This window comes from Chiloscyllium plagiosum, chromosome 21 (assembly GCF_004010195.1).
Source record: "Chiloscyllium plagiosum isolate BGI_BamShark_2017 chromosome 21, ASM401019v2, whole genome shotgun sequence".
Taxonomy (NCBI): domain Eukaryota; kingdom Metazoa; phylum Chordata; class Chondrichthyes; order Orectolobiformes; family Hemiscylliidae; genus Chiloscyllium; species Chiloscyllium plagiosum.
The window spans coordinates 27,522,252-27,542,751 of NC_057730.1; the positions used below are offsets into that span (position 1 = coordinate 27,522,252).

Genomic DNA, 20,500 nt, shown 5'->3' on the forward strand with positions numbered 1-20,500 from the left:
ACACCATGTTTATTTGGAAGTATTAGCTTTCAGAGCACCGCTGATGAACCACCTGATGAAGGTGCGGCGCTCCGAAAGCTAATGCTTCCAAATAATCCTGTTGGACTATAACTCGGTGTTGTGTGATTTTTAACTTACTGAAGTCCATATAGATCATCTATTCCTCTCTGCACTCATCACTCCTCTTTGTTACTTCTTCAAATAATTCAATCAAGTTTGTGAGACATGATTTCCCGCGCAAAAAGCCATACTGACTACCCCTAATCCTTGACTTTCAAAATACATGTAAATCCTGTCCTTCAGGATTTCCTCCAACAACTTGCCCCACCACCAATGTCAGGGTCACCGGTCTATAGTTCCCTGGCTTTTCCTGACCACCTTTCTTAAATAGTGGCACCATTTTACTGTATTTTCATGAATGCATGTAATAATAAATTATTATTGTTACTAATAATCACATTGATATAAAATACTCTTCAAAGTTGTCTCTTAAAATTATTAAGCCACTCTCTTTCCTACGTTACGATAGTGACTACACTTTTAAAAGTGCTTTGTTGGCTATAGTCTTTTGAAATGACCACTGGTTATGAGAAATCTGATATAAATGCAAGTCTTTCATTTTCTCTCTCTTTCTTCAAGTACTGATTTATAAGATTACTTCCAAATACGATCAAAACATCATGAGAAATAATTCATTCTCTATCAGTTAAATCATCCATTTTATCTCACTGCTGGCAGAAGATAGCTCACTACATTTCTGTCAGGTTCTCTCCACTTAAAACAATTTGTTTTGACGTTGTCATAACAACCACTGTAGTTTGATGAGAACTTCCATTCCATTTTGAGAAGAAATATATACCTTTGCTAGTTTTGTGCTCAAAGGTTAAAATAGCAGAATAATTTTGATTATTTAAGCACGACAATATTATCAAGCACATGTCCAACTTTGCATCTTTGATAATGGAAGCCAAGGTTTCCCATTTTGGAGCTAATGCATTGCAGTGGATCTCTTAGATGGCTTCATATCTGCCTGTGGTTAGTTCTCCTGTGTGATGATCATCTCTTCGGTTCATTCTGTATGCAAGTGGGTTCTATCGCAACATAAATGGCAAATCACCTTTGTCTGGTGGAGGGATCGTTTTGCAGAGACTGGCACCTTTCAGGGTGACAGTTCAGGCACCATACTTGGCATCAAGGCTAGTCCAACATCTCTTCATTCTCTGCAAGCCAGACAGTGCTTTCCACTCCCTTCACCTCAACACTTAGCCCCAACTTCACCCCCCAGGATGTTTGCCAGACATTAAAAAGGTGGCTTCCTATTTTCACAGGGTCTCATTGGAGCATGCACTCCAGCTATCTGGGCCAGAAAGCAGGTCCTCTTCCCCTCTGGAGAGAAGTAGTTGTTCTATGATCAAACCCAGGCAGCCTGCACTCACACTGGACAAGAGCCCAGCACTTTTACTGGCATCAGCGCAGTGGGACTCAGTGCAGAAAGCAGATGAACAATCTCTGCAACAATAAGTGCCTCTATCTTCTCACTGCAATTTCACCTCATTGAGCCATCACCAAGACTTCCTGCCATTTCTTTGGTGTTGATCTCTGAAGCTATTCATTGGCACACCAATCGGACATGAGCAGAGCTTTTCAGTGGCTGTAATGAGAACAGTGACTATCGCCCAGTCACATAGCCCTTCCCAGCTCACCATCATATGCATGAGATGCACTGAATGGTTCATACCCACTTTATGATGTCAATGTTGTAACCGTTTCTGGGCATTGCACTTCCCACTCACTCACTGCGAGGCAGTCGCTGCCTGGCAGGGATGTACATGCTCTTCAATTGCTTGTGAACACATATTCCCTTCTCAATTTTCCTCTTTCTCCCCATGCAGATCCAACTGGTACCTAATAGGAAGAAGGAGAGAGCCTAGACTGGCAGAGCACTTCCCCATCTCTGTATGCTAACTAACATTGGAGACAATGTGGTTCCACTGATGAGCAAAGGCCCATAACCACTCCTGCACCGATGGGGTGGTCAACATGGCAGATGCCAGCGAGGAGCATTGTTGTGTACTCTTCTCAGATATACAGCCACTCCCTCATGTTCCTGCAGAAAAAGGCTCAGGTTCCTTCACCAACTAATTCTCTGTCTTCCACAGGACTAGACAGCAAAGCAGGCATCTCTGAGGATGAAGCCTGTGAAACCACAGAGGATCCACTGGCAAAGACTGTGTGTTCCCTGATCGATCTTCACTTTGATGGAAGGGTTGCTGGGAATATTGTGACCCTCAACAAGCCCCTTTTTGCAGAGGCTTCCACTGTATAGAGGATATGGGCCAAAGGCAGGGACATGGAGTTATGCCACAGATCAGGCATGATCACACGGAAAGGCAGAAAAGACTCGAGAGCTGAGTGGCCTCGAGCTACTCCAATGTTCCTAATCTACAGGGTGGACAATTACCATAGAGCCTAGGGATCTCTCAGCTTGGCTTCTGGTCTCAAAGTTAGCAGGCCGCAAACAGATACAAGAGTTATTTTGCTTATATTCCTAAGAAGAGTGCAAACTGAAATGATTCTCACTCAGTGAGTTATGCTGAGGGCAGCACTCAGCTGCCTCCCAGCCAGCTAGTCCAGAATGAAAAGACCAGTAAATGAGACATGCTGACATAGCACCTGACTTCCAGGTGGATTGGGCTATGGGATTGTTTTTGTGCCTCTCCAGCTCTATGTACCATGGTTCGATTGAATTGAAATCTGCAAATGAGGACGTCCTGGTCCCCATCAGCATCCTCAGCTTCAGCTTGTTCTTATAAACAGACCTCCTGCTTCTCCCTTGCTTCCTCTCCTGATGCATCCTCCATCCTCCTCCATCACCTTTGCTGAGTGAGTTGTGCAGGAAGAAGCAAACAACTACACAGAATCGTGGGCGGCACGGTGGCACAGTGGTTAGCACTGCTGCCTCACAGCACCAGAGACCCGGGTTCAATTCCCGCCTCAGGCGACTGACTGTGTGGAGTTTGCACGTTCTCCCCGTGTCTGCGTGGGTTTCCTCCGGGTGCTCCGGTTTCCACCCACAGTCCAAAGATGTGCAGGTCAGGTGAATTGGCCATACTAAATTGCCCGTAGTGTTAGGTAAAGCGTAAATGTTGGGGTATGGGTGGGTTGCGCTTCGGCGGGTCGGTGTGGACTTGTTGGGCCGAAGGGCCTGTTTCCACACTGTAATGTAATCTAATCTAATCTAATCCCAACAGTGTGGAAGCGGGCCATTCGAGTCATGACAGACCCTCCAGATCCTCCAAAGAGCATCCCATCAACTGCCCTATCCCTGTAACCCTTCATTTCCCATGGCTAATCCACAATGTCTGTACATCCCTGGCCATTATGGGGCAATTTAGCATGGCCAATCCACCTAATTTGCACATCTTTAGACTTTGGGAGGAAGTCGGAGCACCTGGAGGAAACTTACACAGACACGGGGAGAATGGGCAAATTCCACACAGACTCACCCAAGGGTGGAATTGAATCTGGGTTCCTGGTGCTATGAGGCAGCAGTGCTAACCACTGAGCCACCTTGCTGCCCCTGGACACTGTCTGGGGTGTAGTGCATTGCACCATGTGACCGGTCTGAATCTCAACTTCTCTAGTGCTATGATCTTTTGTCAGTACTGTACTATGCTCAGTGTCAGTCTGTGGCCATCAGCCAAGGTTTGAGGATGTTTCCCTTGTCACCGTCCTCCTGTCCCAGTCTGTGCTGAGGGGAGTGGGCAGCTGTGAACGTTCCAGAATGGAGGCATTGGGACAGCTTGCTGGATCGTATGCACATATTATAATTAGCACTGCTGGCCTCGGGTCATTTGCACATTCATGGAGTGGGATTCTTCCCTATTGACAGACACTGCTAGTTGCTGACAGGCTGCTCTGATGCTGCTGTACACCAACAGCCCAGCATCTCACTGGAACATCAACCACCTCTCAGAATCATTTATCAGTGGATGCCTGTGAGATTCTGCAGAGCTAGATATGATCCACTGGCAAAGGTCTCCGGCTTCCTTCAGAGCAACCTCCTAATCCAGAGGAAGCAGGTAGTCACCCAGCAGCTATTGAGCTCGGAGACACCATCCGGAGACATCCTGAAATGGCATCAACACTGATAGCCCTCTCTGCGTATGACAGACTATTTGCCACAGACTCATCATGTGAACTTAAACTTTAGGCCACACTCAGTCTCTGTTGATCTGACAATGCAGGCTATTGTACCTTTACAGGCTGGTCCTCACCACTACCAGGAACTGGTGAAAACTAGGCTCTCACCTGAGGAGTAAGAGGAGCAGAGGAATGGCAGAGGGATCCATGTCATCGTGTTGTTGCTATATCAGGAGACCTGTAGAGATAATGATGGCAGGCAGATAGCTGTGTCTTTCGAACATTTCCTGCTGCCAGCCTGCCTTGAGGTATGTCCATCACTGTCCCATCTGTCCCTCCTTTTGCTTCTTCATCTGCTCCCCACATTTAAAGAGCAGCTCCTTGGGAGCCACATGACATGCACATGGTGACCGTGCCTGGTGATAATCAGCTTCCCCTCAGGGAGCCTGAACCAGAAACCTTCCAATGTGGCCTTGGCATGGTCGCATTGCCGCCCAGCACCTTACACCTCCCTTGGGCGGTAGTCTTGCCTCCCTACCCTCAGTGAGGCAGTGGCATCCAGCCAGATTTCCACAATGTGCAGTGCCTGTGAAAGGTGATTTATGCCAATGGGGCAGCTTCTGGATCTAACTTGCGTCTCCTGCTGCAACATTTACTGCATGCCCAAGAGATAGTGAGGTGGCAATCGGGCAAAAACATATGTGGCTCAAGAGCTCTCACTGTAATATGAGGGTTTCTGATACGCTGGCCTTGTAATGATGGAGAGCAGCTCAACATGATTGTTCATCCAATAACAGGCCCCTCCGGGAGTAATTCTGCTCCCAAGTGAAACCTACTGCCTCTCTGGCTGCAGCCTTTTCAACATTGGTAGAGTATCATGCAGTATGCTTGATACTCTTCCAGAATAGAGAGATTCAACTTGCTCATCAGACTGTTCTCTGTCCACCCCCCTCCATCCCCAACCTGTCTCTGACAAAGACATGCTGACTATTCCTGATGAAAACTTACCTCTCTCATGGAGATTAATTCTCTCTTTCAGGATTTTCTTCACTAGCATCTCTCTCACTGTGAGGCTCACTGATCTGTAAGTCCCTGTTTTATCTGCACCACCCTCCTTGTCCTCCATTCCACTGTGGCTGAGAGGAATTAAACATTTGAGTCAGAGCCCCAATAATTTAAGCCATGTGCAGCACTCCACTACATGCACTAAAGCCTGCTATTCAGCTATGACCAGCCTCCCGTCTGCTGTGTAATCAAAGCATGCCCTTGAGCCACAAGCTGCCCCTGTCAGTGGTGTGCCAACTGGAGTTGGAGATGACCCAGGGAGACAGGATGCCTTACTTCACCTGGATATGTTGCCTGTATTTGGAGAAATGACAGCTCAAGTGACTGTGAGCATCATTTAAAGCCTGACCACATTAAAGGACAAAGATGCAAGTACTTACCTCAAAATGGATGAAGAAATGTAATTCACCACACCTACTTTTCACTGTAGGGTTTCCAAAGCATCAAATTTCTAGACTGGGGAGAGGTTAATTGAGGAGGTGAAGCTCATTGGAGGAGGTTGTGGTATTAATGTGATGCAAATGCATGCAGATAGGCTTCAGGCCAGCTGTTGCCAACGTATGTGGCCCACCACCTGATGGCTGAGAACTTACTCGCTGAAGTTCTTCTCAATGGTGACAATCTGATCTTTGGCCTTTTGCTTGAAGTTCATTCGTCTGCCATTGTCCTGGAAAATCCCAGACGGAGTGATTCCCAGATGGTCAGATGTGTGAAATGTCATTTGTTTTTGTCCTATCTGTCCCATCGGGTACTTATTTTCCAGCTTTCTGGTTGATGTGATGGGAACCAGCAAGGCTGTTTGGGGATGGCTTGACGTGGGGGTGATTAAACAAATTATGCTTTACATCCTATTTCCTGACAACTAATGGTGCAGCAATAAAGCTCACTAACAAATTGCGTGCATCGGCATTAGATCTGGGATTTTGGTATGGAGTCGAGGATAGTTGACGAAATTCATGGATGGCTTACTGGTACAACAGCTACCAAGGTAAAATGTGTCTCTCACTGCCTGGCCTTCAGCATGAAAATCAATCTCTTCAGATGCGCTATGACAGATATCCAAGACAGGATGGGACTTGAACCCAGACTTCCTGGTTCAGAAATACGGTCATTACCACAAGAACCCCTGCTGTCAATATTCTGTGGATATTTTTTCTAGGCATGTAAGTGAATTCCACTGGATTTTCATTAACTTTCTAGTGAAAACCACCCAAAAGTGGATTCATTGATTGAATATAATCTGCTAATATTCCCATTATCAGTGAAAGCAAGAATAAAATGGGATGGAAAATTAATATTTCATCCTCAAAGTATTTAGCATCTGTGATGCACTGAAACTCTACACCTAAAGTATTTTATGGATCGACTGTGATGAAATTTAGACAAGCTACCAGACCACAACCCCAGCCCTATCAACACTGTTCTGCAGCTACCACTAAAATATTATGCTGATGGTAATGGACAAAATTCACCTTCTGCTACCTTTTTTAGATTAGATTACTTACAGTGTGGAAACAGGCCCTTCGGCCCAACAAGTCCACACCAACCCGCCGAAGCGTATACCACCCAGACATACTCCTACATTTACCCCTTCACCTAACACTACGGGCAATTTAGCATGGCCAATTCACCTAAGCAGCACATTTTTTGGATTGTGGGAGGAAACCGGAGCACCCGGAGGAAACCCACGCAGCCACGGGGAGAATGTGCAAACTCCACACAGAGAGTCGCCTGAGGCGGGAGTTGAACCCGGGTCTCTTGCGCTACCTTCTGCAGATACGGCACTGATGGAGTATTTGACAAATATAAATAAACAGCAAAGTTTGATGGATATGACCGTTCATTGCAAAGTAAGCATTGAGAAGTCCCCTTGGACAGTGTGACTTTAGCAAATGCTTTTTTTAGATTGTGAAGGGTTGATAATTGAATGGAACTGGTCAATGTGTTTCCAGTGCTTTCTTGATTAAACATTGTATGCTTCCCATATGCAAAATTGGCAATTAAACACAACATCACAAACTACCAGATTATTCTAATAGCAGTATTCTTATTAATACAAGTTATTACGCTATAATGTCAAAGCTTGTGTTCTTCCAAAGTTTGGAATTTGCATTTGAATCAACTTTAAAAAACATCTCTTCCTTAGATGATGCACGATATGCCCAGCTCCATTTTGAATGTAACCAAACAAATCAGCATTACAGCAATAGAGGCCAGACCCAATGTTCTGTTTTGTTATTCTTACCATCATAGAAATACATGACATTAGAGCTTTTCAGTAATGCAATTGGCCTCAAAGCACCTGCTTCCTCCTGGAAGTGCTTGGTAGTTAAACATAAATTTCCTGTCAAGCTTTCGAGATGGTGCTCTTTATTGGCTCCTTAAAAAAGCCAATGGTGATTGGGTGACACTTAGATCTCTCAAAATTTGAACACATTAAAAAGACACACTCCAAGAAAAAGTGTTTGACAAAGCCAAATGTTATGTTTGCAAGCACCTTACCAAAAAGTAGGAAAACCATTGGGTAATTTGGAGACTGCACGAAGAAAATGAGACTGCGTCCTTCCAAACAAACAGACTTCTCCAAGAAGCTTTTTGCTCCTTTAATAAGAAAACTAGTGACAATATCCTGACTGTTATGAAAAATATTTCAATCAAACAGAAGACAAAAGTGAAATCCAAACTCCAGTTCATAGCCAATAAATCTTTTTACACTAATGATTTTAACCCAGCATTAATTAGCTGGTACTTCTGTGATGAAATGCAGACAATCCAAAAGGACTGTGGTTCTGAACCCGTGGACTGGAAAAGTAGAAAATTTGCACTTACTGTGGCTGTTCCGGACACGGTTTGTGCATTTGTGTCGGTACCGCTCTGTTCTGAATGTGTCTGGGCAGTAGGGTACATGTTTAACGTGTGCTCAGGGACTGTGGTCTGGCCTGTATAGTCCGGGGCTGGATGGGGATGTGGAGCTGTGTATTCTGTCGGGATCCCATTCTGAGGTGGAGCAAACTGAGCTGACGCATAAGGCTGCGCCATAGTGTCAGGGGGTGCAGTGGCTTCCTGGTTACCCTGTGGATTAGAGGAAAGAATAACATGAACAGAATTAAAAGGCAGGGAAATCTCATTTTCAGGTATAGTTGGCATGCTGATTTCTCATACTAGTCTTTTCTCAGCCATAAAACAGCTGTTGTATGGACCCTGCAGACTCTTATTAACATCATCAGTGCTTTCAATGCAGACCCCCCCAAAAAAAATTAATATTCATGCTTTCACATTTTGTGATAATTACTGCCAACATTTAATTAGAAACACTAAACTCTCACACATTACCTCAGCACCCAAAGCTTCCCGCAGCTTAAAACTCAAATGTTTAGCATAAATGTGAAACTGTTTATAGTGTGATGTCTCAGCAGCGTCTAACACTGTGAGGATTGTTATTGAAGTCATCAGGCTTTTTTTGAAGCTGCTTTGGGGCTTGGAATCCCTTATAAAGTAGTTGCTGGCAGCAGAGGAGAAGAACAAAGGATGGCAGACTGTCAGCCTTTGCTAAATGTGCTGGCCCAAATCTAATGAAAACCACATTTAGCTCGAAAATATGCTTTACGTGGCGCAGTTAAAAATCCAGTTTATTGCTTTCAGCTTGAAGGCAAGCGATAATATAACTAAAACCCAGCCTAATCACATCGAGGTCTACGCAGACCCAACACATTAAAAAATCCTTTTAAGTTGTCAGTTCTGACATAGCTCTGAAGGCTTCATAAAACTCCTCTGCCACATAAAAGGTCTAAGTAGCCAGTTTTCAAAAAAGTGATTCAGAGCTCTTTTCGCTTTCTGCAGTCAATTACGTTGGGATTTTTTTGTGACAATCGGTAAGGACACAAGACAGTTTCAGCATTCAAACACAGAGGATTTGCAGCTTACATTGAGTGCTGCGAGGTTGATGTAAATTATGTTAAGTAAAACTGCCACACCATCAGGAGAGCAATGTGGGCTCACACACAATAACAGAGCTCCCTTGTGTAACAGTGAAATGAACAATAATCCAACAACTCCTTAGAGCATCCAAGAAAACCTGCTGCCACGCTTGCATAACTGAGCCTTAATGGTGTAATGCTGTTGTGTACCTGGAGACCAGAGCAGCACCACAGACCCTCATATCACTGCAGCACTTACAGCGCAAGCAATTCACACTATAGCAAAGTCTAGCTCTCACATGGGACCTGCACCTAATGCCCAGTTTCACAATTCAAACCATTCTACTCTCAAAAATACAATGTAAAGCAAAGGAAAAATAATACCTGCTGCACCATCTTTCTCCCTTTCTCCTCCATAAACTTATGAGCTCGAATTCTAGGCCCTAAAGCATCTGCCAAAAGCAAGCATCAATTATGGATGAAGGCGTGTGCAAGCATGTGTATGTTAGGGGTGGGGGCGGTGTTGAGAGGGGGAGCCTATGCATTGTTTTCTGACCTCCTACTCAACATCTGACTGCTCTCAAACCTGAAACATATGGGTTTCCCTGCCTTTACCCGAGTTAATCACAGAAGGCCACTCCTCCGATGGTAGCTACCTGATACAGTGCAATAGTGACTGCCAGACATTTTAAAACAGTCTCAAATAGCAGTATGCAAGCTTCTGCATTCTTTGGCTGACTTAACGACAGCTTTAAAAGCAGAGTACTTTTTTTTATTTTTTGATGCAATGCCCACACACATTGATACTAAGTAAAGCATCATTTTTGCCTTAAGCCACTTTAGTTACAAATCTTATTGCTGAAGAAACAAAATGATCAAATGTAGGCTTGGTACTTCCACTGCATTGCCATAACTAATTTATCACACTTGTGAGAGCTGGTGACTGTGAAAACATTTTCCACGTTTCTGCAGTTGTAGCGTAATAATGTAAATGGATATTTCTCATCATCTATCTGTTTTTAAGCTTTAAAAACTTACACAGAGGGCTTTACAAAAGCAAACCCCTACATCTGGAAAAAATATGCTTGATTACACAGACCTTATTTCCTTCATTTCTATCTACTCATGAGTTATCCAATATGAATTCCACCTACAGAAATATAATTAAATTTAATGTGTTGAGACATCCTTTCTATATCAGAAGGTAAGTGGCTAACTCCAGGTTATTTAATGTGAGGATGTAGTTGAGATTAGGATAACTTATTAGCATTACCATCTACATTTTCCATTTCCATTTGCAAAATATAATGCTGCAGCTTCAAAATTGTCATCTATGATTGAAATCAGACGTTGGTGCTTTTTAATTTCTTTTTGTGTGCTTCCTTTATAGTCATTCTCCGAGAATACAAAGTTAAAGTCAAGAATTTTGCATCATTCTCGCAGCTACATCAACAATATGAATCTTGATCACATCCCTAATGCACTGTACTAACATTTTGCTTCCTGACTATAATCGAGGTTGGATCAGTTGCTCCTACACTAAATAATGCAAAGTCCATCAACGCACCAACCGAATTCCCTTTGCTAGCTGAGGCTGTAAAGGGATCAGCTTTGCTTCAAAAGAAACTCCCTCAAGTCTTTGATAGCAGCAGCAACAGCCAATTATACAGCTGCAGCACGAAAATGAGTGAACACTACCTTGACAGACTAATACACAACACAGAATGTGGACTCCCAGTAAACAGCCAAAACAAACAGAAAAGTCAGTATAATTGAAAGAATTTGTGTCCCTTTTTCACGGTACTGCCTCCAGATTACATAAAACAATTCCCCGGATTAATTCCAAAATAATTATAATTAACAAATATACTGGACAAACAAGTATTAAATAGTCATAGCACAAATCAATACATGATTATTTAAATATGCTCTTGCTTTCCCCGGTTTGATTAGGACTTCCTTTTCCCTTTTTGTCTTCCCTTTTATACCCTTCCCTATGCCATTTCAGATGTTCCTCAAAGGATCACTTCACTGATATTCCCTGGGCTCTAAGGCAGGTGGTCACCACATTCACAATGACCAGAGCTCATTCTGCGCACAATACAAGTGCCTGTCTATTGCCGGGGGGGGGGGGGCAAAGATAAAGGTTCACTTTCAAAATCATTTAAAGGTGACATTTTGTTTCTTTTTGGAAGGGGTGTTCATTTTTGTGAATATTTTAACTGGGTTGTTTTGAGTTGGTCTGCTGCCGTTTTAACACAGCTTCTGTATGAAATCCCAACAGATTGTAATGTTGTGGGATCCTGAATATTTGTTCATCAAACTGTACATTCTTATTTCATACAGTTGACTAATTGTCACACCAAAAGTCAATACTGTTAGTCTTCATCAGAGTTTTTTTTTAACAACTTGCAACATTGTGCTACATTCAAAGTTTTAACAGTTGTGCAGAAATAATGCATCATCCCAACAAATATAACAATTCACCAATATGTAATACATTTAGCTTAAATATCATGAATGTTAAAAATGTTCAAAACCAAATACATTTTAAATTATGGTATTGACCAATGATAGCCAATATGGATGGTGGCTTCCATACACTACAATACATTTGCTTCTTTGTCAATTTATCTAGGCAATTAAACTTGAATAAATTAAGCCAGCAGCATGATCCAGCAAACTGATAGGAGATTGACTAATCAATATCTGAATGAGTGTACATAAACCATAACCTCTTGAAATCCCTAATTGTCCAAAACGTCATTGTCCATCTATCTGCTCATCACATCCGAGCTCTCTAAAACCCTGTGGACACCTCTAGTTCATCAATAAGTCTATTCATGATCTAAGTCAAAAAGTGTGGCACTAGAAAAGCACAGCAGGTCAGGCAGCATCCAAGGAGCAGGAGAGTCGATGCTTCTGGCATAAGCCTGATGAACAGCTCTCCTGCTCCTTGGATGCTGCCTGACCTCCTGTGTTTTTCCAGCGCCATACTTTTTGACTCTGATTTCCACCATCAGCAGCCCTCACTTTCTCCTATGCATGATCTTAACCCCAACCTACTTCAGAAATGTTCAAAGCTTTATATTCGCTATGCTTTTGGTCTCATGCTCATGCCACCTCACTTTCCATTAGCTTTGAGGGGTTGAAACTTCAGCTGTTTAAAATCTGGAAATCGCTCCCTAAACTTCTTTAGTACTTGACCGTACTTTAGCATTGACAAAACTTCCTAAAAATCTCTGCCCACAAATGCACTTATTGTCACCATTCTTAATACCTCACCCAACAGTAACAAAAATGCTCGGCCTGCAAATCATTTAGAGATGTTTTTCTACATTAAGGTTCTGTACAGATGCAAGTTTATGCCATAGAATGCATCTAGGTGCATTTGTCTTTGAGTGAAAATATCCTGACCATTATTCAAGTTTAAAGTGCACTTCTTTTCCCCAGCCTAGCAATATTATTTGCAGCAATCTAATCATGAATGAGAGTGGAGGCGATAAGAAATTAAGGGAAAAATACTTAGTTCAAAGGCTGAGGGATTGGTATTAAACCAGTCATTTTAATGGAAAGCCTTCATGCCAGTTTTTGTATCTAAATGTTCTAAAGAGATGCCAACTCAACAAAATGCATGCTTCAGAGTTGACCAGCTGTTAGAACCAGTCATGTGGTTTATCATCAAATTTAAACTGTCTCCAAAGTTTCCTGGCAAGTGCCTCAATGTGAATTTACTGCAACAAAGCTGCTTGAGATCACTACGTTGTTGTGTATCATCGTTGTAACACAATCTGTTTTTATATTGCATATCAAATGTCCATGAATTTGTAAAGTGTTTGTACAACTGCCATCTGTAGAAGGGTAATTTGACTGTATTTTATCGCCGAAATATAAGCCACATTTATATGGACATTGACATTGTAAAATTACTATTCCACCCCCATTAAACTCAATAGCACTGTTCAAATACAGTTCAAGTTTACAGTGGATCCCAATTAGCAATGTCAATTGGGATAGATGAAATCGCAAAATAGTGTGTTTGGTGGACCAACTGCACAGAAATATACAAAATCATTTAACCTGTTTAAATGGAAAGCATGTTATTTAAATCCCATTCCTCAAACCTCAACACTGTCCAGAATTCTGGAAAAGCCATGATTATAAACAACAAGCAGCAGCATGTGCCAATGAGCGGCACATGAAAAAGTTATAAATCTTCCAAGCAGGACAATGCATTCAGTTGTTTTTCTGGACATGGACAGAGGTGGACACGCTCATGTGGAGATTTCCATGTGGAACAGACATCAACCAGGGATTAGGTGGAAGGTATGAGGAGCTAGTGAGGGGCTCTTGCTGCTCAAGGTTCTTTTTGTTATACAGGTGCCTGATTTTGATGAGAGCTCTGGCCACGTGAATTAACGCCTGCCTTAGAACAGGTACCAATATAAATGCAACAGTAATCAATGCTTCGGTTATTTGATCTATTCTGATCCAACTATTGCCCATTTATACACAAATTGGGTGATGGAAAAAAAGCAGTTGTATGAGGGTTAGAATTAATATGGATGGCATGAGACGAATTCATAATTCCTTCGAAATTTGTGGTTGCACAACACTGAATGGGTGCTTTTGTTCAATTGCAAATATGAAAACGTATTGTTGTTTCAATTTAGATATTAGGAAAACCAAAATACCGTGCCAGTCGATAAATACACAAGAATAGTTTCCTGAGCCAGCTCCTAGGCACACTGGATTACTAGTGAAGAAATAGGAAAACCAAAGAGGTCAGATCTCTCCTGTTTAAAAGCACCCACCTAATGGTGGGTTTGAAAGAGAAATGAGTCGGCTGGCTTTGAAGTATAAAATCCAACCCATATGATTTTCTAATACTTGCTTCACCCAAGTGGTCCCATATACAGACTGTTCTGCTATAATGCAAAAGTTGTGTTCCTCTGTCACCTTGCAATATAGAAAATCATGCTATAGAAAACCGCTAATAGAAAATCGCTATACCCGTTCAGTAGAAAGTGTGCGTTATCCAAACAACAATTCGTCAATCGCATTATAGCCAATTTGCGCTGACAAACTGCTCATTATAGCAGAACGACGTATCTGGGAAATTCTCAGAGAATAAAAAACATTCAAAATATTGCACTTGCACCAAGCTATTGATAGAAATCAAATTGTCTCATGGTTTACAATGTGGAAGCCGCTGGCAAAAGTAGTAGCAGTTAAGTAAAAATAGATAGCAAAACAATTTTCTCACTAAATACCAAAATAGTCTATCAAACATCAGTATCACAGATAATAAAGATCAGAGTAATAAGACAAGTTGGTGATCTCAGTCTTGAAAAGATCTCGGAATTGTAAATTGTTACTAGAATCAGTCATCAAACATTCTATAAACCACAATGTAGGGAGTGTACGGTTGGTGCTCTGAATTCCTTAATTACGCTTTCAACATAATGTATCCACTTTCAAAATGATGTAGGGTGGCACAGCTGTTAGCACACCAGCTGCCTTCCCACCTTTCGGGCTAGGGTTCAAAACCGTGGCTGATCGATGGGATAAATGTATTCGCTTTTTTGGCTTCATTCCTGATTTAATTTTTGAAGAAAAATATTCCTGTGCATGGTCAAGAAGTCTACAGCAACGTAGGGATTGTGATGCAGTTTTACGAAATATACACTACCATTTTTCGAAGCAGTTAATGTTCACTGTTAATTTGCATTTACATGAAGAATTAGAATGCAAACATTAATCTGACCCCTCCATCTCACACTCTGCTCTGAAAGTATATTCATTTTTAATGTGGTGTTGTTGAAAAGTGCAAGTGATATTAGAATAAAGAAGTTACATTGTGAAGTCATTCGTGCAGCGATTTTTCAGCTGTCAGTAAGGCACCTATATGAAATAAAGTTAGATCTGAACATTCTTAAATCAGTGTTTAACTTTCTGACTCATAGAAATAAATCAGAACAATGCCTGACTTAAGTATTGATAAAGCAAGTTGACTTTTTTAAAGGTTATTTTTGAAGGGGAGGAGGTTTGCAAATTGTTGGGAAGGTATAAATGCAATTTACTTTGCACCTGGTTAATATTAGCCCGACTAAGGATGGTTTAAACCTGACATTGGATGATAGAGGTAGCAAAACTGTATTTTAAATAAAGACTCAGCAACTGAACAGAAGACTGCAGATGGATATATGTGTGACCTGAATTTCTCGGAAGGACCTTAAATATCAATTTGAGTTTAATGTTTGTCAAGCAGTGCATCACACTATTGATTGTTGTTGATATTATATTCCAATGCTTAACTATACTTAACATGCAAATCATTGTTGAATAATATATAAAACATTAAGCTCATTTCACTGTTTTCTAAAGAAAATAAAGTAATTGAAAAATACGGCAAAAAACTTTTAACATGGTGCACTAGATTATGTAGCTGTAAAAGCCACAAGCATTTTAGAGATTACTTGCAGATTGTAAAAACCAATTGTTTAATGTGTTCATCCTGATCATCCAGTCAATCCCTCTTCACAATTTCTCTATCGCTTTACCACATTAGCCTGCAGAAGCAGTGAATTCTCATCTCGTATTACAAAGCACCTCTGCCTGCGGGTATTAGGGAAGGATGCAAATGAAGATGTTAAGAACAATCACCTCATCAATCACAATCACACAGGGACACCTATCAAGGCTGGAGGATTAGCTCCATGGCCGTTTCACAGGTCTCCCTCCTATTATGGTTCTTGTTTAATTAAACATAGTACAAATGCATTCAGCTGCTGGCGGAGAAGCTGCAATATTTTGCCAGCCATTTTCCAGCCTTGACTTTATGAATCTAGTCCTTGATTGCATTCTTTTTTCCTGAAGCGTTTTGTTTAAAAATTCAAGACTTAATGCGATAAGTTAAAATAATAAATAAAAAGTGATTTGGACAAAAAGAAGCAGTGTGAAAAGGACAAAGTTTAACACGAGAAAGAGGATGTTGGAAAATCAAGTGATCTCGCGGAAAAACAGTAAGAAGTCAAACACTAAAGGCTCTGTATCTGAATGGGTGGAGCATTTGCAAAACACTTGTAGCAGTAATGTGCAGAAAGGGTTCATGAAATATATTCTAGGTTGAGGAAACAACTAAGGAACAAGCATTGTGCGATGAGAAAGGGTTAATTATTAAATTTCTAAGCAAGAGGCCTCTGAGGAAGAGTGAGCATAATATTGTTTTGTATTGATTTGAAAGTAACTTAGTTACATTTGAAGCTAGGACCTTACATCTGAACAAGACAAAATGTATAGGTACAAAGAGTAAATTTGTAAAGGTAGATTGTGAAACCAGATTAAAGGACATGATAGTACCTAAGTAACTGAAAACTTTTAAAGAATTCATTCATAATTCACAAAACCTACATTTATTTACAAGATTAAAACCTAAGGTAAAGTGAATCTCCTGTGGCTAACAAGAAAAGTTTAACAAGAGAAGAGGCTTAACATTTTGCCAAAGGGAGTTGTAAATCCAAGAGTTCAGCTAATTTCAGAATTCAGCAAAAAAAATCACCAAGAAATGAATCAACAGAAAAGAGAACATTGATTGTAAAATGATCTCAGTGCTTAGAAGGTTGTTACAAAACTACTCAAGAAGGGACAGAAAAAACAAGAAACTCATTCAGTCAGTTATCCTGATATTGACAGTTAGCAAGGTGCTAACAGGGCACTTAGAAAATCCAAATATATCTGAGCAGAGTGAGTACGGATTTGTCAAGGGAAAGTCATGTTTGACAAAGCATTTCCAGTTTTGTTTGAGAAGTTAACTTGTAGACTGGATGTCGTATATTTGGATCTTTGAAAAGTATTCAATAAAATGCTGTATTATTATTATAAAGGAGATTATTTAATTAAACTAGGACTCATGGGATGGAGCTAATGAAATAGCATAGATCAAGATATGGTTAAATAGAAAAAAAATAGAATGACAGGGCACTTTTGGGTCATAGGCCATAACTAGTGGCTCCACCTGTGGTGAAAATGAAGCTTTTCAAATCTGTATTAACAAGTTGGCTGAGGGGAGTTAGAGAATCATATCCAGGTTTGCTAATGATACAAAGTAAGGAATGTAGTAACAGTAATAGACGAATTAGTTCCTTACAGTATGGTCCATTTAATCTTCATTTGTGTAAATCTGCAACCTAACTCCATATTCGTGCACATGTGCTAAATTGCTTAATACCTTTGGTTTATAAAAATCTATCAGATTCAATGCTTAAAAGGATTTTATTGATTACAATTGCTGTTTGTGGAAGATGGTTCCAAACTTCTACCACCCTTTGTGAGATTTCATTTTTCATTTTTATGAATTATTACACTTATCTATTAAAGAATCCAAATTCTTACATTATGTCCCCAACTCTAAATTTCCAACGTTTTCCCTCAATTTATTCCCTATATACATTGAAAACCTCAAACCATTGTTTGAACTTCTAAATTCCGGTGAACACAACTGAGTTTGCATCAGGTTTCTTTATAACTCAACTGTTGGAATCCAGATACCCATCTGGTAAATCTGTGTTGTACTCTCTCCAAGGCCAATGTATTGTTTCTAAGGTGTGGTGCTCAGAACTGCTCACAATTCTCCAAGAGTGTTCTCCACAACTATTAATGTAAATATTTTGATTCATTAAAAAAATGATTAATTCTGCTCTTTTATATACTGCTACCCATTAAGAAAGAAATATCCACCAGGCTTCTTTAACAAACTCAAAGTAATCTGTTTATTATAAACAAAATTTATTCTTAAAGCAGGTGGCCTTTCTCGATTAACATCTAAGCAATGATCTAAAATCGGATGTCCCCTTAATCCCAAACAGAGACGTATTCATACAACACAAAAAAACAAGTTTCTGCAGAGATTTTGTTTCCCCCAATACAAAAGGCTGTGGGACAGGGTCTGGAAACAGAGGATAGAGTTTGATCACTTCTCCACATTTTCTTGTTACCGAAGCTGAATTGCTGATGGTATACATTGATGGTTGAAGCCCAGTTCTGATTCCAACAAACTTCGGTATGCATCTTTGTGGATTAGTTAAAATACAGATATTTGGAAACTCTACCAGGATCCTTTGGACTTCAAATGAAACACGGTTTCTGGAGAGGATCTTACAGCTTCAGGGGTGTCTTCCTAAATCTGACTCCTGGGTCAAAGTCTAAAGATAGTCATCACAGTCATGTTTTTGCATTAAGTAAGGTAATAATCCCTATCGCTTACCTCATTGAAACCTTTGCTTAGCACTTTTCCAGTGAAAAGCAAGTAAACCACACTAAACTTTAAATATTGGCCTTTCTTCCAGACAATCACGTGGCCAAACCCATTTCAATCCAAAGGATGTCCAAATAGTTAATAATCTTCCAGATTTTTTCCAGATCATCCTTAAACATAGTTACGTATTTCCAAGAATATAAACGTCAACATTCAATTAGCCTTTTCTGATTATTATCTGTACCTTTTAATTTCATTTTAATCGGTATGGCCCAATCCCTGGGGTTTTTTTTCACTCCCCCAGTGTTTTATGTTTTTCATCATTTACAAATTAACGTTTTCTAACCCTTACAGATTTCAAGTGACCGTATAGAAATTTATAAAACCATGAGGGGCATGGATAGGGTAAATAGACAAGGTCTTTTCCCCATGGCTAGGAATGTCCAAAACTGGAGGGCATGGGTTTAAGGTGAGAGGGGAAAGATTTAAAAAGAGACCTAAGGGGCAACTTTTTCACACAGAGGGTGGTGTGTGTATGGAACGAGCTGCCAGAGGAAGTGATAGATGCTGGTACAATTACAACATTTAAAAGGCAGCTGATGGGTATATGGATAGGAAGGGTTGAGAGGGATATGGGCCAAATGTTAGCAAATGGGACTCGATTTATCTAGGATAACTGGCTAGCATGGATGAGTCAGACACATTAATCTCATCTGATTGCAGGGTCCCAAAGCAGAAGATGAGGCATTCTTCATCCTGAAATGAAGGAATTATCATTTGAGGAGAGTTGGAGTAAATTAGATCTCTGATCTGTAGTGGTTGCAAAGAAGATAAACTGATCTCACTGGAAAAAAACGTTTCTGACAGGGCACCTTCATAGGAACGATGATATTGGCAGTCATCACCACTGACATATGGGAGAGTCACTGACAGCCCAACCTTAGGAGGCTGACTGTTTGGAAGCAGAAAGGAAAGACTCAGCTGGCTGAGGAGAGAGCCCAAAGAAAATGGAGGTCAGCGAACCATACACCTTCTCAACCTACGGCTCCCAAGCCAAACTAGGCAGCACCTAGGAGTTCACAATGACAGCACAAACTACCCTCTCATGAGATAGAAAGCACCTTATACACTTCTGAAGGGGCTTGATAGGTTGGTGATGAATGTTTCTCTGACTGAAACCAATTTTCCTAACTACAACTAGGGGTCACGATCTAAGAGTAAGCTAGTAATCCCTTAAGAGATGAGGAAACATTTCTTCACTCAATGGAGTCTGTGAAATTCTAAAGTCCACACAAGCAGTGGATCCTCAGTTGTTGACATATTCAAGGCTAAGATTGATTTATTTATAATCCTAAAGAACATGGGAAATATCAGAAAGATGAAACTGACATAAAAGATCAGCTTTAAACTTAGTGAACCGAGGAACAGGCTGGAAGGGCAAGATTGACTACTCCAGCTTCTGTTTCTTTTGCTTCTGTAAAGCATACATATTTACAAAAATCCACTGTCCAATTCATTCTGTAACAGTACCATTGTCAGCTTCTCAGCAGCAGAGTATCAGTCTGTCCTAATGGGTACGATGGCCAAGGAACAGATGCATTGCCTGGTTTCTACACATTTCATATTACTAGAGGATAGCGGAGACCTTCCTGGGAAAGATCTGGACTGCTCCTGCAGTTGATGCATTCTATAAAAATGCAATTGAGTTGTAGGGAGCAGGGACATTTGTGGCCTCTGGCCTCTCCTTCCAGATTAAATGCATGAACATCATGTTCTAAGGGCACTTGTCAAACAAGACTCTTGACCTTCTGCTGACTAGAAGGTCACTGGGAACCTTTGAGGTGAGCCAAGTCTAAAGATAAAGTTTTTAAAACAGTAATAACCATCCATCCTGTCTCCAATGCGCGATTTTTCAAACTGAAATACAACTTCCAGGGTTTGTATTTTCTTGACAACCAGATGACAAGGAAGAGGTTATAATTTTATAATGGTGGCTTCAGGATTTCTGAAAGGACAAAGAAGGTAATGAAATATTTTAAGGTATTATTACTGTTATAATGCAGTATTGTAGTCAGGATATGCACTGCAAGGTTCCACAAATAGCACAGAGACATAACTG

The 20,500-nt window shown here is 40.8% G+C and overlaps 1 protein-coding gene across 18 annotated transcripts in view; it reads right to left on the reverse strand.

Annotated features, from left to right (window-relative positions):
- The window catches only part of rbfox1 (RNA binding fox-1 homolog 1), a 1,725,607-nt gene that overhangs the window by 255,106 nt on the left and 1,450,001 nt on the right, over positions 1-20,500 (reverse strand). For 14 of the 18 annotated variants that reach the window (XM_043711602.1, XM_043711606.1, XM_043711616.1 and 11 more), the window contains one exon: positions 8,038-8,280. The exons of 2 other annotated variants lie outside the window; for them this stretch is intronic. In XM_043711602.1, the coding sequence (XP_043567537.1) occupies positions 8,038-8,280 (243 nt within the window). Of the gene's footprint in view, positions 1-8,037; positions 8,281-8,541; positions 8,611-9,509; positions 9,558-20,500 lie in introns of those variants that run through there. 2 more of the 18 variants (XM_043711605.1, XM_043711617.1) reach the window with 2 other exon arrangements.